Raw genomic sequence first — 18,077 nt, forward strand, 5'->3', positions numbered from 1 at the left:
TAGCAAATGTCAGTAACAGAAATGTTGGGCTCGTTCACAGTCATAAGCCGAGGACTACCTGTAGTACAGTCTTGTCGGCATTGTCTCTGGAGGGGGAAGATTTAGTGCAGCTGAGCTTGTTTGGCTGGTTCTGTGCTCACAATTTACTGGGAACCCTTTAAATTTCACCCACAGTGAACCGTTTGATCTAGATCAGTGGTGGGTTAAATCATCAGGATGTGGACCTTTCAAGGACCGTCCAATAGCTGGGGTGTTTGGTTGCTCAATAAGGGTCAGGGGGATCCCTTTGGTTAATTAACCCAAAATAGGAATCTGTCAGGCCAAAATTCAGACAAGACACACAACAAAACAGCTTTTCCAATCTGCTGAAATCATTTGAGAAGGCAGGAAAGAATTCTGTTTATTTTTAATGTTCTCTCCAGTCCCGGATTGCCAAAAGAAGCCGCAAAATGTCAACAAGAGATTATAGCTACCTTCGTCTACCCGGTGCGAACAGCAGATTAATAAAAGGGAAGAAAACAAAACACAAGACACGTACAGTTCTTTAGCAACGAGTTATAGAGGGAGGGGGAAAAATTCACATTATCCAAGTGCTACAATCTTCGGTGGGTGCCATCCGTTTCCCACTGACCTGTACAGTAGTCCTTGACTTAACAACCAAATTGAGCCTGAAATTTCCGTTGCTAAGCGAAAGACAGTCGTTAAGTGAGCTTCACCTCATTTTACGACTTCTTGCCACCGTTGTAAAACGAATCACTGCAGTGGTTGTTAGTAACCTGGTTGTTAAGTGAATCTCGGCTTCCCTGTTGACCTTGCTTGTCAGAAGTTCGCCTGACCCCGGCACACTGCAACCGTCGTAAATACGAGTCAGTTGCCAAGAGTCTTAATTTGGATCACGTCACCATGAGGATGCCACAACGGTTGTATGTGTGAAAAACAGTCATAAGTCACATTTCTCAGTGCCGTTGTAAGTCAAGGACTCCCCCGTACAGTTTATTTTGAATAAGTGCTTAAAGTTACAGCATTTGCTTCCTTACTGCTCCAAGGCCATCTTTACCCGCGTTGCCGTGACTCGCCCCTTTTCTAAGCCAGCTTTGCACCCGGGTCCATCCCTTCCCTGCTGAGCCTTTAATATATAGGAATTGGGGAAAGGATTGGAAAAGCTGCATTTGCATAAAAAGAGGAAGAAGGGTAGCTCTGCAGAGGGCCAGATCTAAAAGACCACCTAGATTATTAAGTGTCAATGAAGAACCTCAAGCGATCCCTTCATAGGGATGCCGCATTTTGCTCCCATGCAATTGCTGGATAGCTAGAGCTTCAGTTCAATAGCAAACTGTTATTAAACAATTAAACAGAACAATTTAATAGCTCAGGATTGAATTGATATCACTGGAAAACCAGGTCTACATCCAAGTAACACATTGGGTGATGTGTGTACGACAGGGGTGTCCAACCTGGGCATCTTAAGACCTGTGGACTCCCAACTCCCAAAACTTTTAAGACTGTGGACTGCAACTCCCAGAATTCCCCAGCCAGCTGTGCTGGCTAGGGAATTCTGGGAGTTGCAGTCCACGGTTCTTAGAGTTGCCCAGGTTGGACCTCCCTGATGTAGAAGCACAAGCAGAAGCTGGAGGTGGAGTCAAGAGAGGAATCAGCCTGAAACTGATACGTTCTCACAAACGGTCCAGGTTCAACCCTTTTTCAATTCCATTAACTCTTTTCTAGCTCCAATTTACTGCTGACCGTGAATTGATTCTAGATTCTTCTAGATTCTTCCATAGAGGCGTGAGGAATAAATCTGCTTAACTGGAACTTGACCTGTAATCTTGCTTCTTTGCACCTGATCACGGAGAACACAGCGTGTGCTGCATGTCTGACTCAGCCACCCACCCTTGATCCAAACTCACTCCACCTTACGATGGGTTCACAAGTGTTTTCGCCACTCGCTCCAAATCCCTGGGAAGAACCAGGGAGCCTCTTTCTGTCAAAACTGAATGCAAGGAGTCGAGTAAACCCCCATCACGGGCTGCCTTCCAAATGTATCCAACTAATTTCCTTAAGGGGTAATTAATTCCCTTATTCCCCCTCCAAGGTCAAGGTCAGCATATCTGGAAAGTCCATGTTGGAAAAAGTTGTCGATTTGCCCAGCAAGACCACAGGACAAAGTTCCTAGAAGGATAAGTTCACACGCCTATTTATTACATCCTTTTGATTTATCCTCCTGGATTCGATCATATTGCATATTTTAAGAATTAATTCAGCGTGAGCAAAAAAAGTTAACTGCTGGTGTGACAGCCTGGAATAAACACGTTTAGGAAAGGCATTGCGGGCAAAGACTGCCTACTTTTCATTGGCACACAAATGCAGGTTATATTTGACAACTGACAACCCCCCTTCCCCTAAGTCTTTAAAATCAGTCAAGGTGTAGCAGCAGGAACGCAGGTATGTGGGAGATGCCCATTAATATGTCTGTGGGTCTTTTTTCCTGGAAGTTTGGACAGCTTTACCACGTTTCTCCAAGCAAAACCCTCCACCAAACACCCCATTTCAACCAACCACCGACCTTCAGAAGTCGGTCCATCCGCTCTCCTTTGCCCCCCGAGGACTAGGAAAGGGATGCGATAAGCAGGCAGGTGGTTAGCAACTTCTTCCGGGACTAAAGATTTCTTCCCCCAGTTTCATGAAGGCTGGTGAGCACCCTAGCACGGAACCGAGCTGTCTCAAGATTTGATAGCTCTCTTCCAGGCAGGACTCAACTGTGGTTATCTGGGCAAAGAAGACACCAATTTGATCATGGACCGTTGATGGGCGTTAATCCTCTTTGCGTTCCAGAGCTGGCCCGCTGTGGATCCCACCACTGGCCACAGAGAAGGGCAGGGTGGAAAACAAAGAGTCAGCAGCAGCAAAGGCCCCTCCCGAAATCTGGGCCAAACTAGCTGAGTTCCCAAAGGGGGCCACCATGTTCAGTCGCTGCAGGTGGTGGTACATGATCTCCCGCGAGGTCTTGGCCTCGGCACTGCCAATGTCCATGAGGCTGAGTGGGTGGTGGGAAGGGGGCAGCATGTTGCTCGGCATGGCCAGGGTCATGTCTGCAGGGGCGTAGCGGATGGTGCTCGTGGTGTAGAGTCCCGGGGAGCCTGCCGAGGAGCTGGCGTGTGGATTGCCAAGCTGATGCATCAAGGGGACGACCACGTTGCTCGTGTGGAACCTCTGGAGAACTTCCATCTCCGTTGGGTAGATCAGTGGGGTGAAGGGCGTGGCAGTCCCCCGGTCCTCACAGGGGGAGCCCGAGAGCGGAGGCGAGAGCGTGTCCCCTGAGGAGGACGGAGCCGCCCGGGGAGAGGCGCTGAAGGGCCCCTTGGCCGGACCGCTGTCCATCTCGGGCGGGGTGAGCACGGAGTCGGGGATGGAGACGTACAGATGTGAGGGTGCCTGTCTCACTAGGGGCTTCTCCAGCCGAAGGGCTTTGTTTGCGGGGAAAGGGCTGCCCTTCCCCCCAGGACAGGTCCAGAGGCCCCCTTTGGCCCGGGGTCCCTGCTCCGATTTGATGCTAAGGGCCGGGCTGGCTCTGAGCGAGGCACCCTTTTGGGTCTGGATGACAGAGGTGAACTCTGACATGCAGGGACGGCCGGGGACCATGGTTTTCCGTCCGCTGGGCTTGCAGCCATTCACCTTCCGGGCCAGGGGCCCCGTCTGCTGGGGAACCATCTCTGGCTCCGAATCGCTGCTGCTGTCGGAGTCCTCGGAGCTAGCCAGCAAGGTCTCCCCCTTGCCCTTGGGCGGGGGGCTCTCTGGCGGGAACTCCAGTTTGATCCGCTTCCTTGGGGGGGGCTCTGTGTCACTCCCAGCCTCCTCCTCCAATGCCTCCACCTCCTCCTCTGGGTATTTGGTTTCAGGACCCCTGGACTTGCTCTCCACCAGGTGGCAGTGCCGCCCCATTTCGGTCACGCTCCTGGGGTAGGGCTGGGCCAGGGTCCCCACTGGTTTGCCGGCTGGGCACGGCTTTCCCCGGTCACTCTCTGAAAGGGGGAAAACAGGGGGAGTCAACCAAACAGGGAATGCCCCAACCATCGATCGGCCTGGCACCGGAGGGAAATTCAGGTCCCTTTGCTAACTGGATGGAATAGAAGCATGGCCTTTGGTAAGACCCCCGCTTGGTAGCCAGGTTTATGTCCAGGTTTGGTGACCACGATACAAAAAAGATGTTGAGACTCTAGAAAGAATGCAGAGAAGAGCAACAAAGACAATAAAGCAGGAGTGTCCAATCTTGGCAACTTTAAGACCTGTGGACTTCAACTCCCAGAATTCCCCAGCCAGCACAACATTCTGGGGAGTTGAAGTCCACTGGTCTTAAAGTCGCCAAGATTGGACACCTCTGTGATAAAGGGTCTGGAGGCTAAATCGTATGATGAACAGTTGCAGGAACTGGGTATGCCTAGACTAATGACCTTTTCTCCCCCTCCCCAAAGTCTCTTCCACCAGCAGGGCACCGTCAAAAGGTGGCAGCCTCTCGTAGGTCGTTCTAGGACATTTACCTTTGTAATCCGTTCCCGCGCTGGGCGCTTCTGTCTGTCTGGCGGGGATGCCAGGAACCTGGAAAACATCCAGGGCAATGTTCTTACATTCCGGCTTGCTGGAAAAGATTAAAAAATATAAACAGCCAGGGGTTAAAACTGCATCTCACTCTTTTTCTTCTTTTAAATTTTGCTGGTCATGGACATAATACATTTTGTCTGACTGCTTGTGTTGCAAAGGGCAATCCGCCACTTGGGGGCAGCAAAGCCCCTTCAGGCTGCCCCCTCCTCAAGCTAAAGAAATGCAAATTTCCCCCTGATTTGCAAATGTAAGAGACTGCAAGAGAGGCAAAGGATTAAAATAACCACCAGGCCGCTCATTCTGCCTGCTGGCCGATGAATCAGAAAAGATCAGCCGAAAGCCCACTTGAATGGGACTGACAGTGCCAGCCACCTGCAGCTGGGAGCGGCCGAAGGGCCATAGTTGCTCCATTGTCCAAGAACAAACAGAGACAGATTAAAATTGCAAACTAAGAAAGAAAGAAAGAAAGAAAGAAAGAAAGAAAGAAAGAAAGAAAGAAAGAAAGAAAGAAAGAAAGAAGTGGGTGAGTGATGTGGAAAGGTTTCAAATACGATTTTGTACAAATGCCACAAGGATTGTAGGAGAGAAGAGGCAACAAGGTGGTTTTCTGCTTTCATGATCCAGAACTCGAAGAGCCTCAAAGAAAAGACACCTGCAGCCCCGGAACCAGCGAAACCTGGGGCTGGACAGGGGACAGATTGTATCTGCCTGCCGTGTGGAAGGGACTGCCACTCTCGCATTGGCCTTTTTAGCCACACCAGACGCTGCTTTAGGACCTCTTCCCAGAGCACGATACCATCGTCTCTCCAGACTGAAGGATGCCAATGCCAATGATGATGATCCAGAACTGATTCTGATGCCTGGGGAATTCTGGGAGTTGAAGTCCACAGTCTTAAAGCAGCCACACACATGGAACTGACTTATTCACCTGTTTATTAACCAGATTTATACACTCCCCTTCTCACTACCTCCATGACCACTTAGCTGCAGCTACAGTCTCCGAATCTATTGGAGGCTGCGGAAATTCGGTGGAGGCGGAACCCCCCCCCCTTTTGATGCCTTTTTTGGTTAAAAAAAAGAAAGAAAAAAAGTTGGTCAGCGGCCATTCACTCCGTCTCCCCCCCCCCAAGCTGCTTCTCGCAAAAGGCAAAGAAGCCGGCAGAGGGACAACCAGCGTGGACTGCCGCTGAGCTCCATTTGCTATTATTTCACCCCCAGATCTTGGATCCCCCAAAGAAACCACCTCTGTTTTACAGCCCCCCCCCCTCGCTTCACCCCTGTTGCCAGCTATGGGACCCCCAACAATCCCACCCAGCCCCTCCCGTGCAAAGTTTTACAGCAGCTGTGGGGAGAGGGAGGCGAGCTTCCAGGCAGGGAGGCTGCTGCAAGAAAGTTAATTAGGCTCTAATTACAGCTCTAATTAACTAAAATACTAATCACTCTGACAAATCATACATTAGTATCGGCAATTGCTTGCCGGATTAGCATAAGAATGCTTCCTTTGGTTTTATGGAGAGGGAAAAGGAGAGCAGGGCCATTAATAACCATCTGGGCCGGCCATTCACACAGCCCGCCTTTTATCCCCACAAAAAAAGGCTCAGCAGAGGAGATTCTGTGGTTTAAAGGGTCCAGCTGGGTGGGGAGGGTCCAAAGGGGGTGTGGAGGGGCAGCAAAACTGGGGTGAGGACAGAGCAGGACTCAGAGCTAAGCCCCAACGGTGCATGGATAGAGGGAATCCAGAATTACGGTGGTCTGCATTTCTTTTTTTCTTTTTTAACAACCTCCCCCACCCAAATGAAGAAATCTAGCACAGCAGGGAGGAAATTCCTCTGCTGGGTGATGGGGATGCCTGCAGAGCTAGCTTTCTGCTTTAAGGGAATTGGCCTTTTCAGGTGGAAAAGAACAGAGGCTCACTTGAAAAAGATTGGGGCCAAATTTGGCTGAACCGGCTCCATCCGCCTCAGGGAATGCAGGCAGTCCTCGCCTTACAATGCCAATCAAGCCCCAAATTTCTGTTGCTAAGCAAGACACTTTTTAAGTGAGTTTTGCCCCATTTTACGACCTTTCTAGCCACAACTGTTAAGCGAGTCACTGCACTTGTTAAGCGAGTAACACGGTTGTGGGGTGAACCCAGCTTCCCCATCGAATTTGCCTGTCAGAAGGTCGCCAAAGGGGATCCCATGATCCCAGGATGCTGCGACTGTCGTAAATATGAGCTGGTTGCTCATTCAACATTGTTGAATGTTGATCACGTGACTGTTTGGATTCTGCAACGGTCTGGCTGTGGAATTCTGGGAGTTGAAGTCCACAAGTCTTAAAATTGGCAAGGTTGGATTAGAAGACCATGCAAATTCTCACACTCACCTGAGGATGTAGTTCACCCACACCATGTTCCTCTCGGAGGGATTCTTGACGTTGACCGAGATGGTGGCACAGGACTGGACCCAGACGAACCCCCCGCTCTTCTGCAGCCAGCGGTAGTAGCGGGTGACCACCTGCCCCTTGTTTAACACTAAAGCGGGTGGAGAAAGAAGAAGGTCAATCTTGGCCGAGACTCAACATAGCTACACGCTCGACCCAGACTGTGTAACCGCCAGGCGATTTCCTTGCAGACGTTTCGTGACCCAACTAGGGAACATCCCCAGCGTGAGGGAGGGTGGGATTTGTGCCCTGTTTATAGACAGTCATTGTCATTGCGGTTTTTTTCCCTTTGGTAATATCCCTTAATTCGGATATTGTTTTCTGCTTGATTGTCTGGTGTTAATCGCTGCTTATCTAGGTATTGGCTTCTGGAGAGGATGTATTCTCCCACCCACATCAGCCCTGATGATGTTACCTAGTTGGGTCATGAAATGTCTGCAAGAAAACAACTAAGCTCAGAGAGCACAAAGGACCCCAGACTTCTCCTCCTCCTCCTCCTCTTCCTCTCCACAACCATCCCCCCTTCTAGCGCTGATGATGTTCCCTAGTTGGGTCATGAAATGTCTGCAGGCTGAAGGCAGCACCAAGAACGCCACAAACAAATGTATTTACATTATTTTACCATATTGATCTGATACAATAAATATTACATTACTTGCAGACAGTTGCATTTCCTCTCCCAAAAGGGAATTCTTTCTTGACAGGAGAGGCAGTGTATAAATCATTCAAAAATCATTTTCCAGACTGCTTCACGAAAACAATTGTGATGCCCAGGGAGATTGGCAAAGCTCCCCAGGACAGGAGAAGTGCGCCTGATAAACAGCTCAGAGTACTGCATGGAAATAGAGGTTTGTTGTTCCTAACGTGGTTTATCTTTTTGTGGTTTTGTTTTGTTGGAATTTCTTTGCTTTTGATGGTTAGGAGCTGCCCAGGTTTTTGTTTAAGTTGAACAGAAGTCTAGTCTAATGACAAGACTAGGGGCGACACGATAGCAGTCTTCCAATATCTCAGGGGCTGCCCCAAAGAAGAGGCAGTCAAGCTATTCTCCAAAGCCCCTGAAGGCAGGAAAGAAGCATCGGATGGGAACTCATCAAGGAGAGAAGCAACCTGGAACTAACTAATTGTCCTGAGTCAGAACAATTAATCAGTGGAACAACCTGCCTCCAGAAGCTCCAACACTGGAAGTTTTTAAGAAGAGACTAGACAGCCATTTGTCTGAAATGGTATAGGGTTTCCTGCCTGAGCAGGGGGTTGGACTGGATGACCTCCAAGGTCCCTTCCAACTTTTATTATTATTATTATTAGCATATAAATAGTCCTCGGCTTACAACAGTTTGCTTAGTGACCGTTCAGTTACAATGGCGCTGACGAAGTGACTGAGGACCCGTTTTTCAGACTTACGACCATTGCAGCATCCCCAGGATCATGTGGTCAAAATTCAGATGCCTGGGCAACTGACTCGTATTTATGACCATGTCTGTGTGAAAGGTCACGGGATCCCCTTTTGCAACCTTCTGACCCGCAAATTCAATGGGGAAGCCAGATTCACTTAACAACCGTGTTACTAACTTCAAACTGCGGTGATTCACTTAACAAGTGTGGCAAGAAAGGTCGTAAAATGGCAGCAAAGCTCACGTAACGACTGTCTCGCTAAGCAATCGAAATCTTGGGCTCAATTGCGGTCGTAATTCGAGGACTACCTGTGCACCATTCCTATGTAGAAAGAAGCCTCTGGGGCAACCTAGCTAGGGGCCCAGGATCCATAAATCCTGGCCAGCAATTGCACCCTTCTTGGGGCCACGTACAGTCCAGGTGGCTCTGCTGGATCCCCTCCACGTCTTCTCCATGAACGAAGCGATAGCAGCTCTTCCCAACGAGTTCTGAGGGACACAAGTCCATGTAGTCGGTGATCCTGGAGGAGAGAAGAGGAAGGGGACCGCTGTGGACCAGAAACTTTGACCTTGGTTTGGGCTTGGGCTTAAAGGAGATAGAGAGCCTGGCCAAAGCCTTGTAGATGGTCCGGGAGGGGAGCTGGCCTGCACACTCTTCTCCATGGGGTGTCTAAGGAGGGACAGGAGTGTCTGGCTTCTTGGAAAGGCAGGACACCTTCTTAGATCCTTGGGTCCACCAAGGGTAGGAGAGTCCACCTCAAGCCAGTTGAGGTTCTCCAAGGTCCAATCTTGAGTATGTGGACAGGGAGGGATCTTAGAATCATAGGATTGGATGAGGAATCTTCACACCAGTCCAATCTTTGTTTGAGAACTTCTGGTGACGGAGCCCTCACAACTCCAGGAGACAGACGGTTCTTCTGCTTCCTAGCTTCTATGGTCAATGAGAAGCTGAATTTCTACCCCTCCTTAAGTAACACCAGCTGCCTGCAATTAGTGCAGGTTCGCATCCCACCAGGCTCAAGGTTGACTCAGCCTTCCATCCTTCCGAGGTAGGTAAAATGAGGACCCAGATTGTTGGGGGCAATAAGCTGACTTTGTAATAATGCCGCTTGGGGGTGTGTGTGAAAGCCCTAACAAGCAGGCATATACATAGAATGAAGGCTACTGCTAAGCTTGTAAGCCGCCCTGAGTCTTCGGAGAAGGGCGGGATATAAATGTAATAATAAAAAAAAAAGTCAGTGAGCACTTCCCGCAAAATAGCAGGAAACGTGGTCATCAGGGGTCACCCAACCTGGTCATCACCAAAGCTGGATTGTGGATTACAAAACATGGCTCAGTGGGCCAGTTCCAGGCTGGGCTGAGTCAGCTTGTTGTAGAAGTTGCAAATCACAGCTAGTGTCCATCCCCAAATGTGACAGGTTCTGCACCCACCATGCGCCTGCTGGGCTTCCCTTTGGCGTCTGGTTTTTAAGCTGCCCTGTGAGTGTCCAACCCCCCCCCCCCGCTCCGCTGCCAGGACAGGCCAGAGTCCAGCTGTCCCCTTCACCCACCTGCTCTCACAGTACACGATCTGTAGGTCCATGTTGACCCGGAAAACGAACATGTGACACTCAATGCGCACCTCGCTGAGGGTGGAGGGTGGCAGGGTGTGGGCCAGCGCTACAAGTCCCAGCACCCGGCCCAGCACTGAGTGGCCATGGGGATAAGACGGTCGTCTGGGACGGAGGCGGCCCGTGACATGGATCACCTGGAGGGCAAAAGAGGGCCACAGAGTGGATCAGGGGCCACAGAGAGATGCCATATCCCAAAGGGTACTCTAAGCAGTCTTCAAATTACGACCAGTCATTTAACGACAGTTTGAAGTTAGGACAGCCTTGGAAAAAGCAACTTTTAAATTGTCCTCAAAGTTACAACCGTCACACCACCCCTGGTGTCACATGATCGCAATTTGGGTACTTGGCAACTGACTTGCTTTTATGTTTTACAGTCACGCGGTCCTGATTTGCGACTTTCCCAGCCAGCTTCTGACAAACAGAGTGAGCTGGGGAAGCCGGATTCGTTTGGTGACCCTGTGACTCACTTAATGAACAGAAGCTCTGTTTTCAAATGTCACCTCTAATTGTCAGATCAAGCCTGTCTTGCTTGACTTTGATGACCTGCTTCTCCTTTTGAGGCATTGCCTTGTCCTGTCCCCACGTTCCCCCCACTCCAGCCCCCAAGTCTGGGTGGGGGCGCCCATTGTACCTTATAGCCCGAAGTCTTGATGTGGAGTCCTCTCTTGGTCAAAGTGGACTTCAGACGGATGAAGAAGGAACGGTCCAGGGCTCCGTCGCCTGGGGCTGTGCGGGAACTAGAAAGATCTAAAGATAGAGAAGGAAGGATGGAGGGAGAGAGAGAGAGAGAGAGAGAGAGAGAGAGAGAGAGAGAGAGAGAGAGAGAGAGAGAGAGAGAGAGAGAGAGAGAGAGAGAAACCTTTATTGTCATTTTTACTGTGAGCACAAAGGCACACATTTAAAATGAAATTTAGTTGCTGGCTCTCAAAGTGTACACATACATAGCACCCATTTAAACATGCTATGTACAACACGTGTATAGACCTACTACACCCTTATAAATATTAATCACTGCCCGTCTTGAATACATAAGAGAAGGAGGAATCTTGAGAGTTCACATGGTTAATACTGCATGGGACGAAACTGTGACTGAATCCAGATGTTCTGCTTCGGATACCCCGAAGCCCCCTCCTCCCAGAAGGTAACAAAGAAAAGGAAAGCGCAGGTGGGGGGTGTGTTCGGGTGTGTGGGAGCGTCACGGTGTCTGTGTGTGCCACAAGTGTCCCCGGGGAGAAAAGAAGGACCGGATTCGTTCACCCAAAGCCCCAGCAGAATCCCAGAATGGACGTAATATTCGTATCCCTGGATCTGCCACGGACAGAGGACATCTGAGGGGGGGTGGGGAGTCTGCCCGATTCAGGCCAAGGCAGCAAGGCGTGGGGACCCTCAGCCAAACCCCGGACGTCTCCCTCTTCTGAGGACTCGCTCTTGACAGCCAGCTGATCTGGCATTCTCTTTCAGTTGCCATCTTGGCATCAATCTTTAACAAGTTCCCCGATGAAAGCGAAGCCGGCAACAATCCAGGGCTGGAGACCCCAGGGACCATCTCTTTCTCCCGGCCCGGGGGGGAAGGGGGGGCAGAAGAAGGGGAGGTGAAGCCGAGACCCCCTCCCCAAGCCCAGGCACATTTAAAGGGGCTCAGCGCCTCAGCCCAGGGAGCCCCCCAACTCCTCATCAGACCGCTGCAGAGAGGCCTGCTCTGGATGAAGGGGGCGCAGGGCCCACCGGAGCAAGGCAGCCGCGGCTGAGAAAGCCACGACTGATTCAAGCTGAGTTTTAATGAAGCTGCGGCTGGCTGGGTTCAGGCATACGGGGGGGTGTCCTCATCTTACAACAGTCTGTTTAGTGACCGTTCAAAGTTACAACGGCACTGAAAAATGGGGACTTAGGACCTGTTTTCATACTTATGACCGTCGTAGCATCACGGACACTTGGCAACTGACTTGTATTTATGACGGTCACTGTGTCCTGGGGTCAAGTGATCCCCTTTTGCGACCTGACAAGCAAAGTCAATGGGGGAAGCCAGATTCACTTAACCACTGTGTGACTAACTGCACTGATTCACTTAACAACGGTGGCAAGAAAAGTCGTAAAATGGGGCTACATTCACTTAATACATCGATTTGGGGCTCAATTGTGGTGGTACGTCCAGGTGATAAACCCAGGAAACCATGTTCTGGGGCCTAGAATATGATGGCTTGTGGGAGTTCTATTAAGCAAGATCCAGACCAGACCAGAGGTAACAGGGCATCTCTGAGCATGTGCTAAGTGCTTCCTGACTCCACAGATGGCCAGACAACCTCCAAGCCTGCTTGAGCAACGGGGGGGGGGCGTAACAGAGAGACCGTACCTGATTGAGGACCCTCAGAAGAGGTGGAGGAGCCCAGCAGGGAGGCCTTGGGGTGAGGGGGGTGAGGAGGGCCCAGGGGAGCCTTCAGCCCCAGCTGCTCGGCCACTTCGTGGTGGTCCCCTGGGTGGACGTAGTCGAAGATGCTGCTGCCGGTCAGCTCCACCTGGAAGAGCAAGGACAGGTTCAAAGGTCAAGGGGGGACGGTCAGCAGGCTGTAAACCCATCATATCCAGAGCATGGGTGGGAAGGGAGAAAGGAAAGGAAAGGAAAGGAAAGGAAAGGAAAGAAGAAAGAAAGAAAGAAAGAAAGAAAGAAAGAAAGAAAGAAAGAAAGAAAGAAAGAAAGAAAGAAAGAAAGAAAGAAAGAAAGAGAAAGAAAGAAAGAAAGTGTATAGGTCTTGGGGAAACTAATTAAATGAAATCTTAAATTCTTCTCTCTATATTCAGATCCCTGATTCAGGATTTTCCCCTGCCCATCAGTTACCTGGGAGGGGGACCCCATGATCTACCTCATTACCCTCCTGGCTTAAAGCAGCTTATTGATGCAGTCAGCATCCCACAATCACCCTCGTCTCCCTGATCTCAGGGGGTCCCATTTTGCTCCTCTTTTGCCTGGGGGTGCATGGATGCCTCTTCAGGAACGCCCCCCTCCCCCCTTTTGTCTGTCTTTTGCTCCCAGGCTACTTCACTCCCTTGGCAACACCCCCAGAGTTCCTCAAAGAAGTCACATTGAAAGTTAGTCCTGAGGGGGGTGACCTCCCAACCCACCCCGCTTGGAGACCCTGCCCAGTCCTGATGCAGACCCCTTGCCCGCTTCCAAGACCCAGGGTCAGCGGCTCAGGTTAACGTTCCCTGCACTGTAATGCAGCCAGGGCAAAGAGATCGATAAATAATAATGCAGAGCTACTGGCTTCCCCCGTGAGAGTCGCGTGCATTCAAAGGAGCTAGTCCTCATTAAACATGCACCAGCTAGTCCTCGGCTAGGAGAAGTGAGAAAGCCGGAGAAAGGGAGGAGGGGTAAGTCGGAAGGGGGAGCAGCCGAGGGGGAGGAGAGCTGACATGGCTGCTTCTAACGGCTGGCAGGGTTTTCAACGCAGGGCAGCCGTGTCTTCGTGTCCAACTTCCATTGTGAGATGGACAAACACATCTGGGGGAGGGAAGCCACTTCGCACAGCGCCCGGCGCTGCGTCGGCCTTCCAGCTTGCACAGATCCGAGTGCAAAAAGCCACGGGCGCAACCACAAGCAGCCCTTTGAGTGAGCAAAAAAAAAAGAAAAGAAAAGAAAAGAGGCCGCTGGAGAAAGAAGCAGTGGGGCAAGACGATTTATTTATATTTATTGATATAAATGTAAATATATATATTTACATGTTTATTTACTTGGTTTCTGTAGCTGTCCGTTTCAGGAAATCTCTGGGCAGCTCACAATTCGAAACATATAAAGGTAGCTCTTGACTTATGACCTCAACAGAGCCCCAGATTTTCTCGCTAAACGAGAGACTTGTTAAGTGACTGTTGCCCCATTTTACAACCTTTCTAGCCATAGTTGTTAAATGAATCACTGCAGATATTAAGTCAGTCACACGCTCGTGAAGGGAACCCGGCTTCCCCACTCTCTTTGTTCACCAGAAGGTCCCCCAAGGGGACCGTCATAAGTACGAGTCGGTTTGCCAAGCATCCGAATTTTGCTCACGTCACCGTGGGGAGGCTGCAATGGTCGTTAAGTGTGAAAAACGGTCCTAAGTCGAGGACCCCCTGTATTACAATTGAAATTTTAAAAAAGCATCAGAGCAGTTAAAAAAACATTAAAACGCCTAATTCGAAGTGCCCTTTGGGGGAAGGATGGGGAGGGAGGAGATGCCAATGGCCAGGAAGCCCGAAGAAAGGAGAGCTGGCGCAAAGGACATCTCCGGAGCGCCCGGCGAGGTGGACGTGGAGGAGCGGAAGCGCCCGCCTGCCAGGTGGCCGGGCTCCAGCCTGGCATTGTCAGGTTGCTCGGCAGCCAGTAAGACATTCATTGCAGAATGCCACTTTTCTCCCCGACACTAAGCTGTGCCTGCTTCTCCTGCACCCTCCCAAGCGCCCCTACACACACACACACACACACACACACACACACACCAGGCGCTTCTGGTCTTCCTCCTGGGGCAAGGCGCAGCGTCAAAGGCTGCCATCTCCTTGCCGGAGGTTTCCTCCCGGTCTGCAAGCCACGGTGGGCGAGCAGTTGGAAAGGCCGGTGTAGGCGCTGGCCCTGGGGCTCCGGGAATGGAGATGTGCCTACCAGGCTGAGCCGGACCGGGCACGGGTGCTCTCCTTCCCTCCCTCGATTGCCAGGCGCCAAGAGATGAGATGGGCGGCAGATAAATTTAAGAAATAAATCAATAAAACAAAGCAGAACCGAAGAGAAGGGTTAGGGTTGAAAAGATCGGTAGTCCTCTTACTTACAACGGTTTGTTTAGCGACCAAAGTTATGACAGTACCTGAAAAAGTGGCTTATGACAATTTTTCACACACTTACAACTGTTTCAGCATCTCCATGGTGACGTGATCAAAATTCAGACGCTTGGCAAGTGACTCGTACTTATGACGGTCGCAGTGTCCCGGGGTCACATGATCCCCTTTTGCGACCTTCTGACGAGCAAAGTCAATAGGGGGAAGCGAGATTCACTTAACAACCGTATGACTCACTTAAAAACTGGATTGTGGTCGTAAGCCGAGGTCTGCTTGGGCGTTTTAATGAGGAGCGTTGGAAATGGAAGCGGTTGTGCCCAGTGAAACCCGCCCAGGGCTGGGCAGACCCCCAATTCACAGGGCTCTCTCCTTAACGCAACCCAAAGAGTGTAGAGGGCATCGCATCCAGACGGAATGTTCTCTGCAGGTCAGCTGGGGAAACTGACTGGAACTCCTTTTCTGTTTGTCTGTATGTATGTCTCCTTTATTATTTTACAAATAATTTTTGACTCAAAGCTGTGAACATATTTTACGTATGTATTTATTTATTTGCTTCCCAACTTTACTGTTTCTACAAATAATGTAAGATGGCAAACGTATCCAACACACCTTCTCCTCCTGTTTTCCCTCAACAACAACCCTGCGAGGTGGGGGGGAGGGACTGGATGAACGATAGTCAGCTGGTTTTCATAGCTAAGGCAGGACTAGAACTCTCAGTCACCTGGTGACTAGCCCAAAGTCACCTAGCTGGCTTTAATAGTTAGGGTGAGATTAGAACTTACCACCTCCTGGGGATCGGCCAAAGTCACCCAGCTAATTTTCATGGCTAAGGCAGGACTAGAACTCCCAGTCACCCAGCTGGCTTTCGTGGCTAAGGTGGCCTCCCGCTTTCCAGCCTGGTGCCTTAACCGCTGTCAGAATTTATATTTCATATATTTATATTTCTACGTCCAATTTTGAGACTCCCCATCTTGTTCCCAGCATGACTTTGAGCGGCGTACAACTAAAAGATCAGAAACGTCTTCTCTCCTTCACGCTGATCCTGGTGCAAAGCGGGGCTCCGAATTCTGGCCAGCTTTTCTTGCGTGTCCAGAAACGGCCCTGGGAGGGCAGCACAAATTCGGATGACCTCGGCCAGAGACGGCTTATCCTCCAGACATCCTTCCCGTGACTCACCCGCCGTTCCGGCCACCTCCTTAGCAGGTGCCCCACCTGTTCTGCCAGGTGCCCCCTGGAAGGAGACAGCTGTCACTCACACGTCAGGCACCATTATCAGGGCCGGGGGTGAGGGTGGGGCAGCCCAGGCAGGCAGCTCAGTTTCTGAAAACGTCCTTTCCCCCCAACCCATCCTCCGTTTCATCCCCCTCTAATTGCTTAAGGCAAGTGGGCGAGATGAAAGCCCCCCCTGCCCCCCGCCGGGTCTCCCCGCAGACGGAGAGGCTGGCACCGGCGATATTCACATTCCAGCACCATCGGCCCCGTTCTTGCCTGCTTCTCAAGGTGAAAAGAAAACAACAAAACGAAGGGAAAGAAAAGATTGGCTGTGCAGCTAGGTGTCTTGTTCCCCCCCAAAAAGTGAGGAGGGGGTTTCCGGTAGGGTCTTTTGGGACCCACACGTGTTATTCGAGGGCTGAAACGACAGCTCACAAAAACCTTTTGCCTTTCAGTAAAAAAATGCCATCTGCAAAAGATGTTGCAACATTCCAGATTTGTGATTCCTGCAGACTAACACAGTTTTTCCTCCTAAAAAGCGTCTTCAGCACAATGGCACAGTGTAGCATCTCCTGCTCGAGCAGGGGGTTGGGCTAGAAGACCTCTAAGGTCCCTTCCGACTCTGTTATTCTGCTATTTATTTATTTTCCTTCCTTCCTTCCTTCCTTCCTTCCTTCCTTCCTTCCTTCCTTCCTTCCTTCCTTCCTTCCCTCCCTGGTAGCTTTTAAGAAGAGATTGGCCAACCATTTGTGTAAAATGGCGTAGCATCTCCTGCTCGAGCAGGGGGTTGGACTAGAAGACCTCTAAGGCCCCTTCCGACTCTGTTATTCCCTGCAGTATGTCCCACAAAATCACTCTGGCCACCAGCTGCCAGCAAGAAAGACAGATGATCAGATTTCTCCAGCTTTTCCTCTCTCTTTTCCATGATTTAAGGGGGACTTTCCTGCGCGATAGGGAGGGGCCCCGACTGCATCAAATTCAAGTAGCAGTACAGATAGTCCTCTACATACAACAGTTCACTTAGTGATCATTTGAAGTTACAACAGCACTGAAACAGGTGACTTATGACCCTTTTTCACACTTGACAGCCATTGCAGCGTCCCCCTGGTCACGTGACCAAACTTCAGACGCTTGGCAACTGACTTGTACTTACGACGGTCGCAGCGTCTTGGGAGGGGGGGGTCACGTGATCCCCTTTTGCGACCTTCTGACCAGCAAAGTCAAGGGGGGGAAGCCAGATTCGCTTAACCACAGTGTTGCTAGCTTAACAACCGCAGTGATTCACTTAACAACCGTGGTGGGAAAGGTCATAACATGAGGCAAAACTCACCTAAAAAATCTCTCACATAGCAACAGAAATTTTGGGCTCAGTTGTGGTCGTAAGTCGAGGACTACCCGTAGTAGGAACGGCACCACAGATAGTCCTTGAGTTACAACCATCCATTCAACAGCCGTCTGAAGTTACAAGAGCCTTGAAAAAAAGGACTTACAACTCAAACAGGCGCGAAAAAGAAACGAGTGGGGAAAATTGAGGAGGGGGACAATGCTCCCTTCCCAGAATTTGGATCTAAAGCAAATCTGGAATTAAAATCTGAAAGTCACCCTGGAGGGTTATTTACGGGCAAGAGCCACCGGCTCACAAACGGTTACAGACGCCGTCTTTTTTCAACTGCTGGCGCACCGGGACTGATTTGCAAGGCAGATTTTTTTCTTTTTGCAGGGGGGGTGTTTCTCCTGTGTGTTGAGCACTTCTACAATTCCCCCCCCTCTTTCTTCTTCAAATTCTCCCACAAGAAAGGGGGGGGCACGATAAACCTTAGCAAATGTCTCTCTCTTTGCCACGGCGATCAATCAATTCCTGCTCGGAAGGAACCGGCTGATCATCGATCATCAATTATCAGACGATGCCGCCTGTCTGGCGTCATTTCCAGGGGAGATAATTGCTGTGGCTCATTATGTATGTGGCGGAGTGGCTGGTGCGCCGAAAAACCAGACGGCGGATGTTCTGGGCGCTCAGCAGGTGAGACCAAAGAGGACACGGAGGGCG

At 50.5% G+C, this 18,077-nt stretch overlaps 1 protein-coding gene across 1 annotated transcript in view; it reads right to left on the minus strand.

Moving 5' to 3' along the window:
- Positions 1-2,811: 2,811 nt before the first annotated feature.
- The window catches only part of NPAS1 (neuronal PAS domain protein 1), a gene marked incomplete at its 3' end in the record, with an annotated part of 37,493 nt that continues 22,227 nt past the window's right edge, over positions 2,812-18,077 (minus strand). Inside the window, exons 6-12 of the mRNA XM_081334415.1 lie at positions 12,372-12,534; positions 10,653-10,768; positions 9,959-10,155; positions 8,823-8,929; positions 6,961-7,108; positions 4,536-4,633; positions 2,812-4,019 (exon numbers count right to left, since the gene is read on the minus strand). Coding sequence (XP_081190541.1) covers positions 2,812-4,019; positions 4,536-4,633; positions 6,961-7,108; positions 8,823-8,929; positions 9,959-10,155; positions 10,653-10,768; positions 12,372-12,534 — 2,037 coding nt within the window. The remainder of the gene's footprint in view (positions 4,020-4,535; positions 4,634-6,960; positions 7,109-8,822; positions 8,930-9,958; positions 10,156-10,652; positions 10,769-12,371; positions 12,535-18,077) is intronic.

Source organism: Vipera berus (genome assembly GCF_964194415.1).
Source record: "Vipera berus genome assembly, chromosome: 9".
NCBI lineage: Eukaryota > Metazoa > Chordata > Lepidosauria > Squamata > Viperidae > Vipera > Vipera berus.